The sequence below is a fragment of the Rhinatrema bivittatum genome, chromosome 2 (genome assembly GCF_901001135.1).
Source record: "Rhinatrema bivittatum chromosome 2, aRhiBiv1.1, whole genome shotgun sequence".
In the NCBI taxonomy this organism is placed as follows: Eukaryota; Metazoa; Chordata; class Amphibia; order Gymnophiona; family Rhinatrematidae; genus Rhinatrema; species Rhinatrema bivittatum.
Window position 1 is genome coordinate 684064184 of NC_042616.1, and position 23184 is coordinate 684087367.

The 23184-nt window shown below is 44.1% G+C and overlaps 1 protein-coding gene across 6 annotated transcripts in view; it reads left to right on the forward strand.

Moving 5' to 3' along the window:
* The window catches only part of LOC115085477 (myelin P2 protein-like), a 110546-nt gene that overhangs the window by 67454 nt on the left and 19908 nt on the right, over nt 1-23184 (forward strand). For 4 of the 6 annotated variants that reach the window (XM_029591544.1, XM_029591547.1, XM_029591548.1 and 1 more), the window contains one exon: nt 19443-19675. The exons of the other annotated variants lie outside the window; for them this stretch is intronic. In XM_029591544.1, the coding sequence (XP_029447404.1) occupies nt 19443-19675 (233 nt within the window). The remainder of the gene's footprint in view (nt 1-19442; nt 19676-23184) is intronic. 6 annotated transcript variants of the gene reach the window in all.

Here is a 23184-nt window from a genome sequence, read left to right on the forward strand (position 1 = left end):
CTAACCAGTCTGTAGTTTCCTGGATCGCCCCTGGAGCCCTTTTTAAATATGGGGGTTACATTAGCTATCCTCCAGTCTTCAGGTACAATGGATGATTTTAATGATAGGTTACAAATTTTTACTAATAGGTCTGAAATTTCATTTTTTAGGTCCTTCAGAACTCTAGGGTGTATACCATCCGATCCAGGTGATTTACTACTCTTAAGTTTGTCAATCAGGTCTACCACATCTTCTAGGTTCACCGTGATTTGGTTCAGTCCAACTGAATCATTACCCATGAAAACCTTCTCCAGTACGGGTACCTCCCCAACATCCTCTTCAGTAAACACCGAACAAAAGAAATCATTTAATCTTTCCACGATGGCCTTATCTTCTCTAAGTGCCCCTTTAACCCCTCGATCATCTAACGGTCCAACTGACTCCCTCACAGGCTTTCTGCTTCGGAAATATTTTAAAAAGTTTTTACTGTGAGTTTTTGCCTCTACGGCCAACTTCTTTTCAAATTCTCTCTTAGCCTGTCTTATCAATGTCTTACATTTAACTTGCCAATGTTTATGCATTATCCTATTGTCTTCTGTTGGATCCTTCTTCCAATTTTTGAATGAAGATCTTTTGGCTAAAATAGCTTCTATCACCTCCCCTTTTAACCATGCTGGTAATCGTTTTGCCTTCTTTCCACCTTTCTTAATGTGTGGAATACATCTGGATTGTGCTTTTAGGATGGTATAAACCTTAAATTGTGCAGCTGAAAAATGGTCAAGCAATACAAATTTCACATTCTCACCCCAAAGCAAACCATAAACTATCTGCAGTGCCACATTTTATATTGTCTGCAATATTCAGATCAAATACTTAGGCAATCCTAAATATAATGAATTACAATCATGCACAGTGCTGAATATCATTGCCTGAACCACCATCTGGAAATCCACTGGTGAGAGAGAAATTTTAATGTACACACCAATCACAGTTAATAGAATGCCATCTTTGCAACATTTTTAACATGATTTTTCAATGTTAAATTAGAATCAGTGATAATCCTTATTTTGTAGGCCGCCTCTTGCAGGCATAATGGGGAGGAACTGACAAAGGGTAATAACTGAAGCTCAGCGCGAGCCTTCTGCCCTAGCTAAATAATTGTTGTTGTTGTATGATTGAGAACTAGATGAATAACAGCTAACTAATCCTTAATTTTAATGAAACACTCAAATGTCTCCCCTGAAAACTCTCCTTCAGAGATGCGAGGGATATAAAACTGCACATCATCTGTGTATAATTTGTATATTAACCCCAAAGATGTCAACACCCCTAACAGTTGTAGATAAATATTAAAAAATGTGGCAGATAGTGATGAACTTTGAACTTTGAGGAAAACGTGAGGTATTAAAAAACCATTGAGATTTAGACTCTCCCAACATATTTGAGTCAATCTTGCAAAAATGACTAAAATAATTTTAATACCACTCCTCCAATACCTTTAGCCTGTAACTTCACTACATGTTGATGATGACAAAGTGTATCAAACACTGATGAAATATTAGACCGTTATTCTAACTTACCAGCTCGCAGAGGCTGCAGTAAAGCTGCCGGGAGCCTCTCCATCCGAAGCCGACGTTAAACTCTGCGGGGGCCTACGCCGACCCAGCCGGCCAACTACCTCCAACACCATTGAGGGAGCCCAGTGAGGCTACCCCCCCTCCCGATCGCGCTGACAACAATCCAGGCCCACAGCCTAAACCCAGGAGAGTGAAACACCACCTGATCCACTGCTGAGACAGCCCCCCTGACGTCGGAGAAGGGGCCGGGAGAGTGTCTTTTAAATTTACACTCACCCCAGGCGGTGCGCGCCGAAGGAGCGCATCCAAAGGAGCATGCCCCTTCGCGCAGCCCTTTCAATGCAGCCTACAAAGCTACCCCCCTTTTTAAATCTTGCCTTCTCCTCCCAAACACTAAAGGAAGAAAAAAAACCAAAAAAAAACTTCCTTACAAACAACTTCAAAAACTCAAACAGAAGATTTGAAGATGAACAACAAGATCTCATCTCCAAATAATCTTCCAACTTCCTCTAAGCAACATTCAACACAAAAGAAACATACATCTTCCAAACCTCTACACAAAGTAAAACAACCAATCAACAACAAAAACAACACACATATTCAACTCTCAAGCTATATGCTTCTCTCAGTCATACATATCAATACTCGTTCAATTATAAAAATAATCCCTCTATTCAATGACCTACTCAGTGACCGCAAACCAGATTTCATTGCAATTACGGAAACCTGGCTCAAAAACACAGATTCCGTTCTAATAAACCAACTATCCAACCAAGATTACAACAACTCTTCAATCCCCAGAAAAATAAAAAAGGAGGTGGCTTAATGCTTATATCTTAAAAAAAAAAAAAAAAAAAGCCTCCAACTAACACTCCGTCCATCTAACATTCCTCCACTATTTGAAATTGCTTTATATGATTCACCAAAACTTCAAATATGCCTCGTTTACTCTCCTCCAGGAGCACGCAATAAAAACTGCTCCCCTCTAATTAAATATATTATGAATAACATCTCCCTCAACAAACCCATCATCATACTTAGTGACTTCAACATACATTTCAACCTACCCACCCAATCAAAACCTGCCAAACTATCATTGATGCACTATCAACTCTAAATCTAGAACAAATAATCCAATCTCCATCTCATAAAGCAGGCCACACAATTGACCTTATCTTTGTCAACACTGAAATATGGAAATCAAACTCTACTCACACCACAGAGATACCATTGTCTGACCACCAACTAATCCAAGCCACCCTACATATCAATCTCAACCTTAAAGCTCCTCAAAGTACCCCCAAAAAATATCCTAGCCTCCACCATTCAACATAGAACTTTTACAAAAAACTCTTCAATCCGAATTAAACAACATTAATCTATCTAACTCCGAGAATGCTACCTCATCATGGCTAAATATCACAAAAAAAGTAGCAGACAACATCAATCCCATTATTACAAAGACTAAACAACAACCCAAACACAACAACCAATAGTATAACGAAAATATCAGAACTGTCAAACGTTTACTCAGAAAAAAAGAAAGAGAATGGAGAAAACCCAAAAATACTACCACACTAAATAACTATCGGAACAACTTAACTCAATATAAAAATATCAACAATGCGAAAAAGGAATTCTCCAACAAAATCTCCAAATTTCATCATAACCCCAGAATGTTATTTGCAATAGTTCAGAAACTTACCAAAACCACCCAAGAGTCTACATGCACCAAACATGGAAGTGATGACTTTGATTTCTTCAACAACAAAATATCTCATCTAATCCAATCCAACATAACCAACAACACCAGAACACCAAACTTAACAATAAGATAACTTCATCATGGTCAAACTTTGACACCTCCTCCACCCTCGAAATTCAATTTATAATAAATAAAATGAACCCCACCAACCATCGATTAGACACCATCCCAATAACAGCCCTCAAAACAATTGAACCTACCATATCTAAAACCATCACCAAAATTGTCAATTTATCACTGACCGAAGGCAATTACCCCAAATGCCTCAAATCTGCTGTCATCAAACCAATCCTTAAAAAGAGCACCTAGATCCGGAAATCCTTACCAACTACCGCCCCATATCAAACCTTTCATTCATAGCCAAAACCATTGAAAAAGTTGTACACACCCAACTAGATGACTATCTGGAGACAAACAGCATCCTACTTCCATCCCAATATGGATTTAGAAAAAACCTAAACACAGAATCTCTCTTCATCTCCCTAAAGGAAATCCGGTATATAAAAATTTAAAATAAATAAATAAATAAATAAATGACATTATTATAAGAGCCTTTGACAAAGGTGAAAAATACTTGCTCTTACTCCTTGACCTCTCAGCCGCCTTCGACACAGTAAACCACAATAAGAGCGACTATCCCAAATTGGCTTGACTGGCACTACCTTGCATTGGTTCTCTTCCTATCTATCTGATCGAACATACCAAGTATTAATCAACAACAACCCATCAAAGATGATCGACCTCAACACTGGAGTCCCTCAAGGATCAGCTTTATCCGCCACCCTTTTCAACATATACCTTCTCCCTATTTGCCAACTACTAAAAGAATATGGAATCACACACTTCCTCTACGCTGATAACATTCAGCTTCTAATTCCCATACAAAATTCGATCGAAGACACCTACAAGAAAACCTCAGATCTACTTATCTCAATCAAGCATCTCCTAAATTCTCTGAAACTTATAATCAATTTCGACAAAACTGAAATAATACTTATGGATAAAAAACCCAATCCAACTCCACCACCCCTGACAATACTAGACAAACAAATGATATCTATACTCCCTACCACCCACACCAGGAACCTCAGAGTTATCATCGATAAAGAACTCTCTTTCAAGAACCACATATCAAATAAAACTAAAGAAGGATACCACAGACTCCTAACCCTAAGACATCTGAAGCCATTTCTCAACCCTTACGACTTCAGAACTGTCCTACAACTACTTATTTTCTCCACCTTCGACTATTGCAACTCCTTACTAATTGGAATACCTTCTTCATTCCTCAGACCACTCCAAATACTACAGAACTCAGCTGCCAGAGTACTAACAGGAACAAAAAAAAGTGAGCACATAATGCCCATATTGACTTCACTTCACTGGCTCTCTATTTCTGCACGTATTGTTTACAAATCAATGACCATCATTCACAAAATTCTAAACAATGATCATCAAGGTCTAAACACCCTTAACATAATTCCTCAAAATCCTCCAAGAAACCTACGCTTAATAATTCAGGTTACCTAAACATCCCCCCCATCAAAGATGCGCATCTGGCAACCACAAGAGAAAGAGCCTTTTCAATTGCCTCCCCTAAACTGTGGAACACCCTACCTAAAGTCCTGAGAACCCAGCACAACCTAAAAACATTCAAAAAAGACCTAAAAACACTAATGTTTCGCAAATTCTACACTGACCTTCAGACATCTGATCATCCCAACTCTCAACTGAACTCACATCTATAAACCTCTTAATATCTGCTCTCCACCCCGAACCTCCTTACCCTCCCCATCCAACCTCATAATGCTTTCTGGACTTGATATGTTTATTTCTGAAAATGTTCACATTGTTTTACTGTTGCACAACTGCTAAGAAAAATGTATAATGTTCGCATGGTTTTACCGTTGCTCAACTGCTAAAAAAAATACATACCTTGTAAACCGTTATGATGGCTCTACCGAATGATTCTATATAAAACTCAATAAATAAATAAATAAATCCAGCTGTACAAGTATCCCAGATTTACTAGAATCCAGGTTATGATTAATATCATTCAAAACGTAATATCGGCAATGTTTCTGTATCATGATTTTATCGAAAGCCAAATTGACCCTTATCTAAAATATTATGGTCTTCTAGAAACTCATCTAAAAACTTGCTCAGCGAACCTAAATTAGAAATCCGGCGATAATTAGATAACAAAACAGCAAACATATCTTTTTGTACTGGGCACAGAATAGTTTGTTTAATACAGTGGGTACACAACCTTCATTCAGTGAATTGATAATCAGAATAATTTGTTCAAAAAAGCTGTCTGATAAACTTTTAATTATCCAAAATAGATATGTCCAAACTACAGTTCAGCATATTTATTCTAGACAATACGTCAGAAAAGTCTTTCGTTTTCTTATCATCCTAAAAGCAGGCCATATATTAGGGGCATCATTTTAAACCCTCCTTCATACCAGTGCTCACTGTTTATTGGTTTAGACAGCAAAATCTGCAATTTACCAATTTTATCTTGAAAATGTATAGCAATTTATCACTTGCTAGGAGCAGTCTTACAATTCTTTGAGCCTTGAAAAAGACCTTGCACCACAGTAATCAATTTTAATGGTTTATTTCCTAGCGTGTAGCAGATGGACTCATTACAAATGGGTATAGTGTGCTCGTGCTAGCAGTTGGAGACTGATCTGATGTCAGCACGTGGTACATATACCCCTGCAGGAAGTGCAGGCGCTCAGTAATTTCCATCTCCAAAGCAGTTTGGAGCTACCTCACGCTCGCTGAGCGTTTTTCCAAATTCTAACGACTAAATTCATAGAAGTCCTACCTGAAGACGAGCCCCGCACTCCTGCAGTGATACCATCGGGTCCATCCCCCAGTTGAGTTTCCTGAGGTGATTTCCGTGGTCCCTCGGAGGTAAGAGCCTCGGTCCGGTGGCCGATTCGCGGCAGGGATCTAGCCCCCGAGTGAGAAGGGCGCGGATAGAGGCGCCTCTGTCCTGATCCGTTAGCTGTGAGGACTTGGCCCTTGAGCGAGACGAGTTCGGGCGCGGCCTAGAGGCAGCAGGTGCACTTCCTCGAGCGCGGCGGTGACGGTAATCACCCTCTCCCCCCGCAGCCGGAGACCGCCCGGGTTGCAGCCAGGAAGCGCCGAAGATCAGGTAAGGCGTACATCTTTATTTTACTGGTCTCCGAGGAAGCGAGGATTAGCGGGGTCTGCCTGAGTAGCAGCCCGCCTAGGAGGTCGCCATTTTGCCTGCCTGCTCGCCGTCACCATCTGCCCCGGTTCGCCGCCTCGCCCTAGTGCTCAGACTCAGCGCACAGGCGCCGGGCGTGTAAGTTAGGCGCTCGAAGATAATTGGGCGCACATTGTTGATAGGCGCACGCTGCTAAGTGCACGACGTTTGGCGCACATTGATAAGCGCACGTTGATAAGCGCACGTTGACAGGCGCCCGTTGATAAGCGCATGCTGATAAGCGCACGTTGATAGGCGCACATCTTCGCGCATATTGCAAAGCGCATAGAGATAACAGACGCGATGGAGCGTATGAGAGCCCATGCGTCCGCAGAGCCGGCACCTCCAGAATCAGGCATAAGAGCTCTAGGCCTCTGCTCAGCATGCCACCTCAGAGCCACACAGAGCGAGGAAGCAGACTCCCTATGTGCCCAATGTGAGGAGGCCCTGGGAGTTCCAGGCCTGGGTTGGTCCCAGCCCAGCGTAATTGCTAGTTCTTCAGGGAACACCCCGGACCTGGCAGGCCGAGCCGAGCAGCCAGGGAACCCTAGAGACCTGGTGCCCCTAAGGCTAGAACCTGCTTCGCTCTCATGGGTGGAATTATTCAAGGGGATCCACGCCTTTGTCCAGATGCAGTCTGATCCCCGAACGGTCCCATACGTACCAGATGACCCGGCCCCTGGACCCTCAAGACCTAGGCATGGCCACCCGCCATCCGGAAGCCCCACTTATGGGGATTCAGATTGCTCTGTGGAAGAAGAAGAGCTCCCCGAGGAGGGAGAACTTCCCTCGGGGACAGAGCCGTATCGAACCATGAGACGCTTCTTTCTTAAGGAGGATCTCCCAGACCTGGTCTCTCAATGCCTGTCTGAGCTGGCTATCCCGGGCCATGGCACCCCAGGGGAACCTACAATGAACCCCCTGCTGGAAGGCCTTCATCAAACGGCCCACCACTTCCCCCTCCTACAAGCAGCACAGCAGCTAATCGATCTCGAGTGGAATACGCCGGAGGCCTCATTCAAAGGGGATCGGGCCTTGTTTGGCATGTACCCCCTGGACCCGGCAACCAAGGAGCTGCTGGCGTGCCCTAAGGTAGACGCCATAGTTTGCGCAATTGTGAAGCGCACCACCATTCCGGTGGAGGGAGGGGCGGCCCTCAAGGATGCACATGACCAGCGAATGGACGCATTTCTGAAACAAGCCTTTGAGGTGGCAACCATGTCCTACGAATTGCGACCTGCTGCACTGTGGTGACGCGTTCCTGTTTATCACAAGCCAGGAACAACACCCCGGGAGAAGAAATGGAATCAGCACTCTCGTTCCTCACTGACGCTGCCTCCGATCTAGTCCGTACGGCAGCCAAGGGAGTGTCATCCTCAGTGGCAGCCAGGAGACAGCTCTGGCTACGAAATTGGTCAGCCGACTCCTCCTCCAAGACGCGCCTTACCAGAATTCCCTTTAAGGGATCCCTCCTGTTCGGCAGCGACCTCGAGAAACTGGCTAACAAATGGGGCGCCTCTCCATTGCCCCGTCTACCGGAAGACAAGTCAAGGAGGAACCAGCGCCCTTTTCCTAGGCCATCCAGAGGTAGAAGCTCTCAACGCTTCAATCCTTACAGGACTTGCTACCAAGCACCTCGTTCTCAGACCAGGAACCAGTCCTTTCGGACCAGGCACAGCAAGCGGGGAAACCGGTTTGGGTCCCGGCCGCACCCCACAATGAGAATCAGCCGACCCATCTGGGGGATGAAGCCATAGGAGGCAGGCTAACCCTATTCTACCGCAGGTGGGTCGAGATTACTTCGGACCAGTGGGTCCTTGACATTGTCCGGGAAGGGTATTACCTGCACTTCCTTCACCTCCGGACAAGTTTGTGGAATCTCCTTGTCCGCCCCTCAAGAGGGCAGCGCTGGAAGCTACCCTGGGAAGGCTCCTTTCCCTAAAAGCCATAATCCCAGTGCCTGCATGGGAGACAAATTCTGGGCATTACTCCATTTATTTCATTGTACCCAAGAAGGGGGGCACCTTCAGACCCGTCCTGGACCTCAAATTGGTCAACCGGCACTTAAGGGTCCCAGGATTTCGCATGGAAACTCTGCGGTCAGTCCAAAGTGCCATACAGCCAGGGGAGTATCTCACATCCCTGGATCTATCAGAAGCTTACTTGCATATCCCAATTCATCGGGATCATCAGCGCTACTTATGCTTCAAAGTCCTGGGACAACACTTTCAGTTCCGGGCTCTACCCTTTGGGTTAGCCACCGCACCACGAACCTTTACCAAGGTAATAGTAGTGGTGGCGGCATCACTCAGGAAGGAAGGAATTCTCGTCCATTCCTACCTAGACGATTGGCTGATCAGGGCAAAGTCACCGGAGGAGAGCCGCCGGGCAACCAACAGAGTTATATCTCTCCTGGAAAGCCTAGGATGGGTAGTCAACACAACACAAACAAGAGTTCCCTACAGCCTTTGCAGTCGCTGGAATACCTCTGAGTCCGATTCGACACCCAGGGAGATAAAGTTAGCCTGACCTCCAAGAGGAAACTAAAACTCCGGCATTGTTTGCAGACTTTGCTGAGCGCCACCCGGCCCACAGCTTGGGATTACTTACAGGTCCTCGGCCTAATGGCCTCCACTCTGGAAGTGGTACCATGGGCGCGGGCTCATATGAGACCGTTGCAATGCGCCCTTCTATCTTGGTGGAGCCCACGATTACAGAACTACACCATGCATCTACCTCTACCAGCCAGAGTACGGCATCAGTTACGGTGGTGGCTGCAGCCCGGCCACATGAGCCGGGGATCAAAAATGTCCTCTCCAACCTGGACCCTGCTCACTACAGATGCCAGCCTGAGCGGCTGGGGAGCACACTGCGAAGAACTAACCGCCCAAGGGCGGTGGAACAGAGAAGAGTCGGGGTGGAACATCAACAGACTAGAGGCACGGGCAGTCAGGTTAGCATGCCTGCGGTTTGCCCACAGACTTCGCAACAGAGCAGTCAGAGTGATGTCGGACAATGCCACCATGGTGGCATACATCAACCGGCAGGGCGGAACCAGAAGCCGACAGGTATCCTTAGAAATAAGCCCCCCTGATGGCGTGGGCGGAAGCAAATCTCCAGGACATCTCCGCCGTCCACATCGCCGGGAAGGACAATGCCACGGCAGACTTCCTCAGAAGAGAAAGCCTAAACCCGGGGGAATGGCAGCTGTCGTCCACGGCCTTCCAGATGATCATGGATCAGTGGGGGACGCCGGGCATGGACCTACTAGCGGACAGGTCCAATGCTCAAGTACCCAGATATTTCAGTCGCAGGTGAGATCCTCTATCCCAGGGGATCGACGCCCTGGTACAGCCATGGCCTCCGGAGATCCTGCTATATGCCTTTCCCCCATGGCCCCTGCTGGGGGCCAATATACACAAGATTCAGCGGCACAGAAGCCTAGTTTTTCTGGTGGCCCCCAACTGGCCAAGAAGACCCTGGTACGCAGACATGAGAAGGCTACTGGCAGGGGATCCTCCTCCCCTGCCTCCTCACAGGGACCTGCTGCGGCAAGGTCCCATCCTCCACGAGGAACCAGCTCAATTCTCTCTTACGGTCTGGCCATTGAGAGGGCTAGACTGAAGAAAAGGGGATACTCGGGGCCGGTAATAGATACACTCCTCCGCGCACGCAAGTTCTCCACATCACTAACTTATATAAGGATCTGGAGAGTATTTGAAGCCTGGTGCGAAACTCGTGGCACCAATCCACATGCCGCTAAAATCCCCATCATTTTGGATTTCCTGCAAGATGGGCTCCAGAAGGGTCTGTCCCTCAATTCAATCAAGGTTCAGGTAGCTGCACTATCCTGCTACGGCCCCAGGAGTGACGGCAACAGCATTGCTGCACACCCAGACGTTTCACATTTCCTGAAAGGAGTCAAACACATTCGCCCGCCGCTGAAGTGGCCAGTGCCCCTGTAGAACCTCAACCTAGTTTTGGAATTCCTAGCAGGACCTGCCTTCAGACCCTTCCGAGGCCTGTCCCTCCGTTTGTTAACCTTGAAGATGGTGTTCCTGCTGGCCGTGTGTTCAGCACGCCGCATCTCAGAGCTACAAGCACTGTCCTGCCGCGATCCGTTTCTCAGGATCACCCCAGGGGCTATCCATCTTCGCACGGTTCCTTCCTTCTTACCAAGGTAGTCTCGCACTTCCACCTCAACCAAACCATATCCTTGCCAACCACGGAAGGTTTGAAGAAGTCGGAAGAAGGTCGAATACTGCGCCATCTCGACATCGACAGGCTATTGTCCAGATACCTGGAAATGTCGGAAGCAGTACGAAAGATGGGACCACCTGTTCGTCCTTCACAGCGGGAAGAGGCAAGGAGAAGCGGCCTCACGGGCGACAATTGCTCGCTGGATCAAAGAAGTTATCAAGGCGGCCTACGTAGAAGCGGGAAAACCACCACCTCTACGGGTCAAGGCCCACTCTACAAGAGCGCAAGCGGCCTCCTGGGCAGAAACTAGGATGCTGTCGCCTGCAGAGATATGCAGGGTGGCAACGTGGTCCTCCCTCCATACCTTCTCCAGATTTTACCATCTGGACGTCCAGGCCAGGGAGGACACAGCATTTGCAAGAGCAATCCTAAACGGACCTCGGGCAGCCTCCCACCCAGTCCGAGAATAGCTTTTGTACATCCCATTTGTAATGAGTCCATCTGCTACACGCTAGGAAATGGAGAGATTACTTACCTGATAATCTCGTTTTCCTTAGTGTAGGCAGATGGACTCAGTATCCCACCCGGCTGCCGATATACCTGGGAATTCACCGTTTCATGGTAAGCCATGTTTTCTGACATTGGGCATCCACCCTGCCGGGTGTCGACGTCTTCCGGTTGACAACACTGGTGGTCTCCAGCTACTGTCAATCGGTCAGGTTAATCATGTTCAGTCAATTGATCGGTCAGTCACACATATATCCATAAAGCTTTTGCAAGGAAGATTACTGAGCGCCTGCACTTCCTGCAGGGGTATATGTACCACGTGCTGACGTCAGATCCGTCTCCAACTGCTAGCACGAGCACACTATACCCATTTGTAATGAGTCCATCTGCCTACACTAAGGAAAACGAGATTATCAGGTAAGTAATCTCTCCATTAAGTGACTAGCTGTTAAGCCGCCTCCCCCCACCTCCCCCCTCTAGTCTCCCTCCCTCCCTCCCCCCCCAGTCACTCCCTCCTCTCTCCCCCCTTCCCTCAGTCACTCCCCCTCTCTCAGCTCATTCACAACCCCTTCGGATAGCACAAATGGAAGATCTCCGGGGGAGGTTCCTCCCTCCTTCGTGTGCGCTGCCGCTGCTGCTCCTCGCCGCTGCCGCCACTCCTCCCAGCGCCATTTTTGTTACAGGAAAGCTCTGACCGACGTGCTCGCCCGCGCATGCATGGTAGAGCTGCTCTCTACTGCGCATTTGCGGCACGTCGGTCAAGCTTCATTTATCTAGTAGATTTCTTAATCTTAGAATTATACCCTTTCTTTGCCTCAGTTTTTCCTGTACGAAGCAAGTACTAACACATAGGAATCCTATAGTACCTCCATCTTAGTTTTGTACTACTTATTTTCAGCGCTACATACATTTTTCTGCAATGCAAATAAATTTGCATTAAACCAAGGAGAATAATTTGTCACTTTTTTTAAGCTTCTGTAGTGCCACTTCATCATAAATACCTTGAAGTATAGAGTTCCATGAGGCTACTGACTAATCCACCAATGTAAAATTAACCTTCAGTTTATCCTTTTCTCACTGTTCACTAAATGCTTTTACATCTACATCTACAGTAGGCCTCGCTCAATGTTTAGATCCACTTCACCTGTTTTTTTTAACCAATGTAAACATTAATAAATGGTGATCAGATCATGCTAACAGGGGTCCTTAATGGGAGAAATAAAATAATCATTAACTGCATAATCAGATGCTAAAATAATATCCAATGTGTTTCCAGAATGATGCTTGGCACTTTGCACCAATTGAACTAAACCAAATGCATTCATTGAAGATGTAAAATTTCTAGTTATTGAGGTAAGATCATCAATATGTAAGTTGAAGTCTCCTAATACTTTTAAACTCTGGTACTTAATGGCTAATAATGCAATGGTATTCACTACACTGTTAATTATAGAAACGTTTTGAGTAGATGGTAAATAAATAAAATATGCAAAACTGAACCTAGAATAGCGTGGCATCAAAAGAATCACTGTGAGCAAAATCCACTGTATGCCCTTCTTAAAAATTACCAACACACCATCTTTTTTCCCCTGTTAGCAAATACCTTCAAATGTATACCCTGGTGAACACAGACTATTTACCAACACCATGTCATTCTCAGCTAAACATAATTCAATGATAAATAAAACATCCAAATCAAATTGTAACAAATCAGTTATATCTACCTCCTTTTTCCTGGCTGAGGGAGCATTTACATATGCTACAGCTTTCCTTTACACTGAACAGTCTCCTTAATAGATATCTTAGCAGGACATGCTAGAGACACAATGTTCCTGGAAGGAATACACGACTTCATTTAGCAATTGGTTCAGGAACAGATAAGAGAGGGAGTATTTTAGATGTAATTCTTAGTGGAACGCAGGATTTGGGGAGAGAGGTAATGGTGGTGGGGCCACTTGGCAACAGTGATTATAACATGATCAAATTTGAACCAATGACTGGAAGGGGGACAATATGTAAATGTACAGTTCTAACACTACATTTTCAAAAGGGAAACTGATAAAATGAGGAAAATAGAAAAAAAATGAAAGGTGCAGCTGCAAAGAAAAGTGTACAGCAGGGATGGACACTGTTTAAAAATATCATCTTAGTAGCGCAGTCCAGATGTATTCCACGCATTAAGAAAGGTGAAAGGAAGGCATGGTTAAAAGGTGCAGTGAAAGAGGCTATTTTAGCTCCTCCCAAAAAATACTTCAAAAATTGGAAGAAAGATCCATCTGAAGAAAATAGGAAAAAGCATAAGCATTGTCAAGTTAAGAGTAAAACATTTATAAGATTAGACCAGTGGTTCCCGACCCTGTCCTGCAGACCCTGCAGCCAGTCAGGTTTTCAGGATCTCCACAATGAATATGCATGAGAGAAAATTTGCATGCATATTCATTGTGGATATCCTGAAATCCTGACTGGCTGGGGGGTCCCCAGGACAGGGTTGGGAACCACTGAGAATAGACTTAGAGAAAATTTGAAATGAAGTTGGCCATAGAGGCAAAAACTCATAATAACAACTTTTTAAAATGTATCTGAAGCAGGAAACCTGTGAGGGAGTCAGAGTGTTAGATGACCAAGGGGTTAAAGTGGCTCTTAGGGAAGATAAGACCATTACAGAAAGACTAAATTAATTCTTTGCTTCTGTGTTTACTAATGAGGATGTTGGGGTGATACTTGTTCTGAAGATGGTTTTCAAGGATGATGAGTCAGAAGAACTGAACCAAATCACTGTGAACCTGGAAGATGTAGTAGGCCAGACTGACACACTAAAGAGTAGCAAATCACCTGGACTGGATGGTATGCATCCCACGGTTCTGAAGGAACTAAAAAATGAAATTTCTGATGTATTAGTTAAAATTTGTAACCTATCATTAAAATCATCCATTGTACCTGAAGACTGGAGGGTGGCCAATGTAACTCCAATATTTAAAAAGGGCTTCAGGGTGATCTGGGAAACTATAGATCGGTGAGCCTTACTTCAATGCTGGGAAAAATAGTGGAAACGTTTCTAAAGATCAAAATTTCAGAGCATATAGAAAGTCATGGTTTAATGGAATACAGTCAGCATGGATTTACCCAAGACAAGTCTTGCCTCACAAATCTTCATTTTTTTAAAGGGGTTAATAAATGCGGACAAAGGTAAACCAGTAGATGTAGTGTATTTGGATTTTCAGAAGGCATTTGAAAAGGTCCCTCATGAGAGGCTTCTAAGAAAACTAAAAACTCATGGGATAAGAGGCGATGTCCTTTCGTGGATCACAAACTGGTTAAAAGACAGGAAACAGAGAGTAGGATTAAATGGTCAATTTTCTCAGTGGAAAAGGGTAAATGGTAGAGTGCCTCAGGGATCTGTACGTGTACCGGTGCTTTTCAATATATTTTATAAATGATCTGGAAAGGAATATGACAAGTGAGGTAATCATATTTGTAGATACAAAATTATTCAGAATGATTAAATTCAAGTGGATTGTGATAAATTGCAGGAGGACCTTGCGAGACTGAAAGATTGGGCATCCAAATGGCAGATGAAATTTAATGTGGACAAGTGCAAGGTGATGCATATAGGGAAAAATTACCCATGCTGTAGTTGCATGATGTTAGGGTTCATATTAGGAGCTACCACTCAGATAAAAGTTCTAGGCATCTTAGTGGATAGTACATTGAAATAGTCGGCTCAGTGTGCTGCAGTGGTCAAAAAAGCAAACAGAATGTTAGGAATTATTAGAAAGGGAATGGTGAATAAAATAGAAAATGTTATAATGCCTCTGTATAGCTCCATGTTGAGACTGTAGCTTGAGTACTGTGTACAATTCCGGTCACCGCATCTCAAAAAAGATATAGTTGCACTAGAGAAGGTATAGAGAAGGGTGGCCAAAATGATAAAAGGGATTTAATGGCTTGCCTATGAGGAAAGGCTAAAGACGTTAGAGCTGTCCAGCTTGGAGAAGAAGTGGCTGAGGGAGATTTGATAGAGGTCTATAAAATCATGAGAGGTCTAGAACGGGTAAATGTGAAGGGGTTATTTACACTTTCAAAGGACTAGTGGGAACTCCATTAAGTAAACAAGTAGCACAATTTAAAACAAATCGGAGAAAATTATTTTTCTCTTAATTAAGCTCTGGAATTTGTTGCCAGAGGATGTGGTTAGGACAGTTGATGTAGATGGGTTTAGATAAGTTCTTGGAGGAAAAGTCCATTAACTGCTAGAAGATGTGGTAGGCCTGATTGACAAACTGAAGAGTAGTAAATCACCTGGACCGGATGGTATATACCCCAGAGTTCTGTAGGAACTAAAAAATGAAATTTCAGACCTATTAGTAAAAATTTGTAACCTATCATTAAAATCATCCATTGTATATGAAGACTGGAGGATAGCAAATGTAACCCCAATATTTAAAAAGGGCTCCAGGGGCGATCTGGGAAACTACAGACCGGTTAGCCTGACTTCAGGTCCAGGAAAAATAGTGGAAAGTGTTCTAAACATCAAAATCACAGAACATATAGAAAGACATGGTTTAATGGAACAAAGTCAGCATGGCTTTACCCAGGGCAAGTCTTGCCTCACAAATCTGCTTCACTTTTTTGAAGGAGTTAATAAACATGTGGATAAAGGTGAACTGGTAGATGTAGTATACTTGGATTTTCAGAAGGCGTTTCACAAAGCTCCTCATGAGAGGCTTCTAGGAAAAGAAAAAAGTCATGGGATAGGTGGCGATGTTCTTTCATGGGTTGCAAATGGCTAAAAGACAGGAAACAGAGAGTAGGATTAAATGGACGACTTTCTCAGTGGAAGAGAGTGGACAGTGGAGTGCCTCAGGGATCTGTATTGGGACCCTTACTTTTCAATATATTTATAAATGATCTGGAAATAAATACGACGAGTGAGATAATCAAATTTGCAGATGACACAAAATTGTTCAGAGTAGTTAAATCACAAGCAGATTGTGATAAATTGCAGGAAGACCTTGTGAGACTGGAAAATTGGGCATTCAAATGGCAGATGAAATTTAATGTGGATAAGTGCAAGGTGATGCATATAGGGAAAAATAACCCATGCTATAATTACACAATGTTGGGTTCCATATTAGGTGCTACAACCCAAGAAAGAGATCTAGGTGTCATAGTGGATAACACATTGAAATCGTCGGTTCAGTGTGCTGTGGCAGTCAAAAAAGCAAACAGAATGTTGGGAATTATTAGAAAGGGAATGGTGAATAAAACGGAAAATGTCATAATGCCTCTGTATCGCTCCATGGTGAGACCACACCTTGAATACTGTGTAAAATTCTGGTCGCCGCATCTCAAAAAAGATATAATTGTGATGGAGAAGGTACAGAGAAGGGCTACCAAAATGATAAGGGGAATGGAACAGCTCCTCTATGAGGAAAGACTAAAGAGGTTAGGACTTTTCAGCTTGGAGAAGAGACGGCTGAGGGGGGATATGATAGAGATGTTTAAAATTATGAGAGTTCTAGAACGGGTAGATGTGAATCGGTTATTTACTCTTTCGGATAATAGAAAGACTAGGGGGCACTCCATGAAGTTAGCATAGGGCACATTTAAAACTAATCAGAGAAAGTTCTTTTTTACTCAACGCACAATTAAACTCTGTAATTTGTTGCCAGAGGATGTGGTTAGTGCAGTTAGTATAGCGGTGTTTAAAAATGGATTGGATAAGTTCTTGGAGGAGAAGTCCATTACCTGCTATTAAGTTCTCTTAGAGAATAGCCGCTGCCATTACCAATGGTAACTTGGAATAGACTTAGTTTTTGGGTACTTGCCAGGTTCTTATGACCTGGATTGGCCACTGTTGGAAACAGGATGCTGGGCTTGATGGACCCTTGGTCTGACCCAGTATGGCATTTTCTTATGTTCTTATTAATCAAGTTGACTTAGGGGTAGATTTTAATAAAGTACGCACGCGCGTACTTTTGTTCGTGCACCAGGCGCGAACAAGAGTACGCCGGATTTTAATAGATACGCGCGTATCCTTTAAAATCCGGGGTCAGCGCGCACAAGGCTGCCCAAAATCGGCAGCCTGCGTGCGCCGAGCCGCGCAGCCTGCCTCCGTTCCCTCCGAGGCTGCTCCGAAATCGGACCGTCCTTGGAGGGAACTTTCCTTCCACCTCCCGCACCTTCCCCTCCCTTCCCCTACCTAACCCACCCCCCAGCTCTATCTAACCCCCTCTACCTTTGTTAAAAAAGTTATGCCCCCCCAGGAAAGCCCCGGGACTTATATGCATCCCGGCACTTGCGTGCACCGCCGAGCCTATTCAGGGCTCAGGCGCGCAGGGGGAGCTTGGGGCAGGTTTTAGGGGGGGGTACGCGCGTACCCCTTTGAAAATCTGCCCCTTAGGGAATAACCTCTACTGTTATGGGCATTAGTAGCATGGGATCTTCTTAATGCTTGTGTACTTGCCAGGTATTTGTAACCTGGATTGGCCACTGTTGGAAACAGGATGCTGGGCTTGATGGACCCTTGGTTTGACCCAGAATGGCAACTTCTTATGTTCTTATGAACTTAACCCACTGTAACAAGTCTGAGATTTATGGTAGACATAATTGTAGAGATCACCATGCCTTCCTTGCTTGGTAATCACAGGAATATTATTCAAATACATATTCAGCATACCAGCTCTCAAAACAAACAACCCATTAAAAAAGTACAAATACCATAGACACCTTCTGGCAACCAGCAACTCCATGCTCTACAAAAGGGTTAGCCTTTTGGCTGGCCTCACCTTTTAAATTATGCAGTGTTTATGCTTGCTGACATCATCCTCGGGGGGAGGGGGCAGGACTCACATTCTTGCCAGCGATGGAGAAGAACAGAGTTACATACTTTGAGGCAGGCAGTCAATTCTGATATTGCAGTGTGCAGTCTTTACAAAGCAGTAATTCTTCAGGCCTGTGGGCCTCGCCTTTTAAATTATGCAGTGTTGACACTTGCTGATGTCACCTTCAAGGGCAATGAAGAATTGAGGGGAGTTGCAGGGAGTGAGCCAAGGTGCAGTGGTGGAAGGAGATAGGAACAGGGAAATAGGAGCCAGCTGAAGCATGAAAAATAGGGGAGAAGAAGTAGAGGGAGTAGAGGAATGGGGGTGAGCATAAAGCAGGGAGGGAATGGGGAAGGAAAGGGAACCCAGGTTTGAGGGCAGATTAATTTTTGTCACCCTTAAGAATCTCACTCTAAGCAATTGATTGTGCTGCTTGTATGGCAGCACCAACCCTATTTTCCCTTTAACCTTGTCATTGTCTCCCAACTCAGCACTCCATTTCCTTCTCTCTTTCCATAGCTCTTCCATTTCCCTACTCCCAATTGGGCCAGGGTGGTAACAGAAGTAGAAGACACCACACAAGTGGGAGGAGGGTCGGGTTCTGCACTGGGTTGGGAAGGAAGATCTGGTCATGCCAGCTAAGATGGTAGAAAGGAAGATAATCCCAAACCATCACTTGTGGAGAGGAGGAAGAGCAGGCCCAGTACAAGCAGTGAAGCAAAAGAGTGGGCATCAGGCTTGTGCATTGATGTCAGATGCAGGACAGGCTTACACTGCAGGCCCAAAATGAGTGAACCCATGATGTACCTGGTCCTTGTAACTGATCCTTCTCCTATTCATTTTCTGCCTACAGAAAGGAGAATGGGCATCACTGGGGACAGTGAGAAATCAATCACTGAGTCCGATGAGATTATGGATCTTCCTAAAATGTGCCTAGCTACATTTCTGGGAGTCGGGGCTTAGATAGGACTCTTAAAGCTCCAATCCTGTGGCAGAAGGGACTCTGTCACTCTATGCCACTTCTTTAGAACTAATGTCCTAATAAATTTGTGCCTGTAAAATGGAGCACTGAACTCTGTAATATCTCAGGGCCATGGTTTGTTGCACCATCAGCAACTGGCACTATCCCCAACAGTGGATGAAAGCATGGACGGTCACAAAGAGAGAATTTTCCTGCCCTGTTTCTGCCCAGTCCACATCTGGCTGGGTGAGGCTTCTTGGCATACTGTGCTCATTGATGAGGGCGCAGTATGGTTCCCCTTTTGGCACTAAAAGACTCCCAAGATGCAGTTTTAAAAAAGCAGCTTATTCCATGGCTTTTCTGAAGAGCATGTCTTGTCTTACAGACTCATCAAAGGTGCCAAAGTCAGCAAACATGCAAAACTTGTGAAAAGAGACAGTGAAGTTAAACCGGACAAACCTTCTGACTCTGAACTCAATACAGAGTCCGATTCTGGTGCTTGCAAAACCTGCACAGATGCCCCCACACCCATGCCCACCTTTGTGACAATAGAAGAATTCTTTGGAACTTGGAGACTGATTTCAAGCGAGAACTTTGACGAGTATTTGACACAGCTAGGTAAGGGTTGCAGTGTCTAATGTTGGATATGGGGAGGACCTTCCCTTTCTGATCTCCTTTTCTCATTAATGCTTGGCAGTCAAACCTGGGGTGGAAGAGAGGCAAGGCCCATATCTGCTGCTCCTGCTGTGTGCTCATTAGTGCCTATTGATTTTTACTTTTATGTCATATATGATTTAACACACTGGGTATCTCGCTGACTTGGAGATGCCTGGGAGGGAAAGTGCTTATGACTTTGTGGGGACAATTTTCAAACTGTCCTCAGCAAGGCAAAAACCGCGCCTGCTTTAAACCGACCAGATTTGCTCCAATTTTGCAAGTGAAAGCACGTGTACTTTGAAACACGCCACAGGTATAAAGTATGTGCGGTCACTTGCACCTGTTTTTCTGCAGGTAGATTTTTTGCTGGAAAAGGACTTTCAAAAATTTGAAAATATTATCTGTTTGCATACATTTCCTCCCTCAACATATACTTGCTCCCAGGAGCATCTTCTCTCATTGCAGCTAACACACTGACTTTTAGCTGCAGTGAGGGTGGTCAATTTTACCCATGTAAGCTACTTTGAAAATTGTCCTTCCTTTACTTTACATTACAAATAGCTCAGAAGGGGAAAAGCACTCTGTAAATAAAACAATGTTTGATAAGGTTAATAATTGGTGAGATACAAAAAGTGCAATTGTAGTTGGCATTGGATATATTCAAAATGCAGTCTTTACTAAAGCACTATTTTTCTTTTACCGAGTTTTTTTGGATAATTGATTTTATCAAAAATTTAATAAAAATATGGAAGAAAAAATGCAGTCTTTGATGATCAAAGCTCTAAGAGGGAGATGGACCTACATACATGAGGGAAAGACTAAAAGGTAAATTTTAAAAGTCCCACGCGCCAAAACTGGGAGATATGTGCATAAGTTGGGCCAGCGGGCGCCAAGCAGATTTTATAAACCGCCCATGGATGTGCATATCTCCTGCTGTGCGCACAAGTGAAAAATACCAAAAAGGGGTAGGGAGTGCTCTGAGCAGGGTATGGGTGTGTTGGTGGAAAGCCAAGAGATGTGCGCGTAGACACGTACACAGGCGCACACTGGGGTCCCTTTATTCCTGTTATGGATGGAGTATAAGTAATAAAACAAAATCTAGGCTACTCAGTGGGGTTTTAAGGGTCAGTGCTAACGGAAGAAGGGTGGCTATTGGGGGGGAGGGGTGTTGGAAGACCTATCCCTTAACTGGATGACCTGGGAAATTGGCAAATGGCACAAATCCCTTCTTCTAAAATTCCCCCGCTTACGTGGTAGGTGATATTTGTGTGCACATGCGAGCGTCCATACAACATTTTGTGCACGTTTATGCGCATCCAAGCTATTTTATAACATGTGCACATATGCGCGAATGTTAACAATGGATACGAGCTGGAAAATTCGCGCACATTTGTGCCTGTTTGAAATTTACCATCCCTCTGGATAAATTCCCCCAGACCACTAAGATCCTCATTATGGTCTTCAATGTCAATTCCATCCACAAAAATAATAAAAAGAACAGACATCTGGAGTAGCACCTGCCCTCAGGAACTCCCTCCCATTAAATCTCCAAGAAATGCATGATTACTCTAACATCTAGAAGCAAATAAAAGCTTGATTTTTCTGTCAGCATTTAATGCCAAACCTGAAGCGCAAAGAAAACTGAGAGATTGCGGGACACTGCTGGAATCATCTTGAATGCCTTACTGCTGAAACACTTCTGTTGCATGCTACTTGTTTTCCGTCTAAAAAAAACTGACTAGTATTTTTCCCACTGTGCAGTTTCGCAGAACTGAACCAGTATTTTTACACAGAAACATAGAAACGACGGCAGAAGAAGACCAATCGGCCCATCCAGTCTGCCCAGCAAGCTTCACACTTCTTTTTTCTCATACTTATCTGTTTCTCTTGACTCTTAGCAACCTTTGGTTCTATTTCCCTTTCACCCCCACCATTAATGTAGAGAGCAGTGATGGAGCTGCATCCAAGTGAAATATCAAGTTTGATTAGTTAGGGGTAGTAACCGCCGCAATAAGCAAGCTACACCCATACTTATTTGTTTACCCAGACTATGTTATTCAGCCCTTATTGGTTGTTTTTCTTCTCCCCTGCCGTTGAAGCAGAGAGCTATGCTGGATATGCGTGAAGTATCAGTTTTTCTTCTCCCCTGCCGTTGAAGCAGAGAGCTATGCTGGATATGCGTGAAGTATCCGTTTTTCTTCTCCCTTGCCGTTGAAGCAGAGAGCTATGCTGGATAAGCGTGAACTATTAGTTTTACTTCTCCCCTGCCGTTGAAGCAGAGAACTATGCTGGATATGCATTGAAAGTGAAGTATGCATTGAAAGCCACATTAACTATCAACAAATATTGAATAAGCCTAATAATTGGTAATACCTAATAGCCTTTGAACTCTCCGTTAATTTTACATACTCTTACCCACCCCGGGTGGTTTTTTTTTTTTTTTTAATTTGGAGATGGCAGCCCTCCATCCTTCCGCTCCGTGAAGGTGGAACACCAACCACTGGCCACTGGCATCCCGCTCCGTGAATGCCTCTGTGGCTACTGCCGCTCCGTGCAGTGTTTTGCTGCCTCCTCTTTAGAGGACGTGTATAGACCTGATGGACCTTATCTGTTACTCTTGGCTCTTAGTAACCTTTTGATTCTATTTTCCTTCTACCCCCACCATTAATGTAGAGAGCAGTGTTGGAGCTGCCTCTAAGTGAAATATCTAGCCTTTTATTTTGCCAAACTGAATTGTTGTTGCTGCTCTTGCTTTAAATTGCTGATATTTTAAAATATCATACACTTTTGTGAATCTGCAAATGAGCTTCACACATTTGCTGCTATCTCTAATATACTGGGTAAATTTTGTATTCAAAAAGGCAAGTGAGAAATAGAAATGAATACATAAATAAAGTTAGTATACCATAACAAAGAGTGCTGAAAGAAAGTGAATTCAGTCAGTATGCAGACAATAAAGGTCAGTCATATAGCCTCTATATATCCATTAGTTTATTTGCTATTAAATTCTTTAAGCAGCTGTCTTATTTTCTTGGGAGCATTTTTAAACTGTCACACACTGTTCTTCACCTCAGGGGTCTAATTGGTCCATGTTGCTTGGCTACTATTTCACAAATGTCATTACACACAGCATGAACCATTCAGATATTAGTGATGCTGTATTGAACATGGATTCTTGGGGAGTATTGGGCAGTATCAAAGGAAGAATTAGAGCCTCTTCCCATCTGTTGGAAATTGGGATTATTTGGTGAAGAACTGATATCACCGGAAGTGAAGTATTTGAAGAATAATAGACAACTATTCTTTGGAACTGGAGATTTGCAGAGCATAGTGACCTTTTCATATGTTGGTGGTGTTTTGTGTGAATGTTTTAGTATGTAAGTGATTGAGCTAATATTAGTATTTACGTGCAATGTGGTTAAATGTGGAATTTTTATTATGTATGGTTTTACAGGGATAATATTTCAATG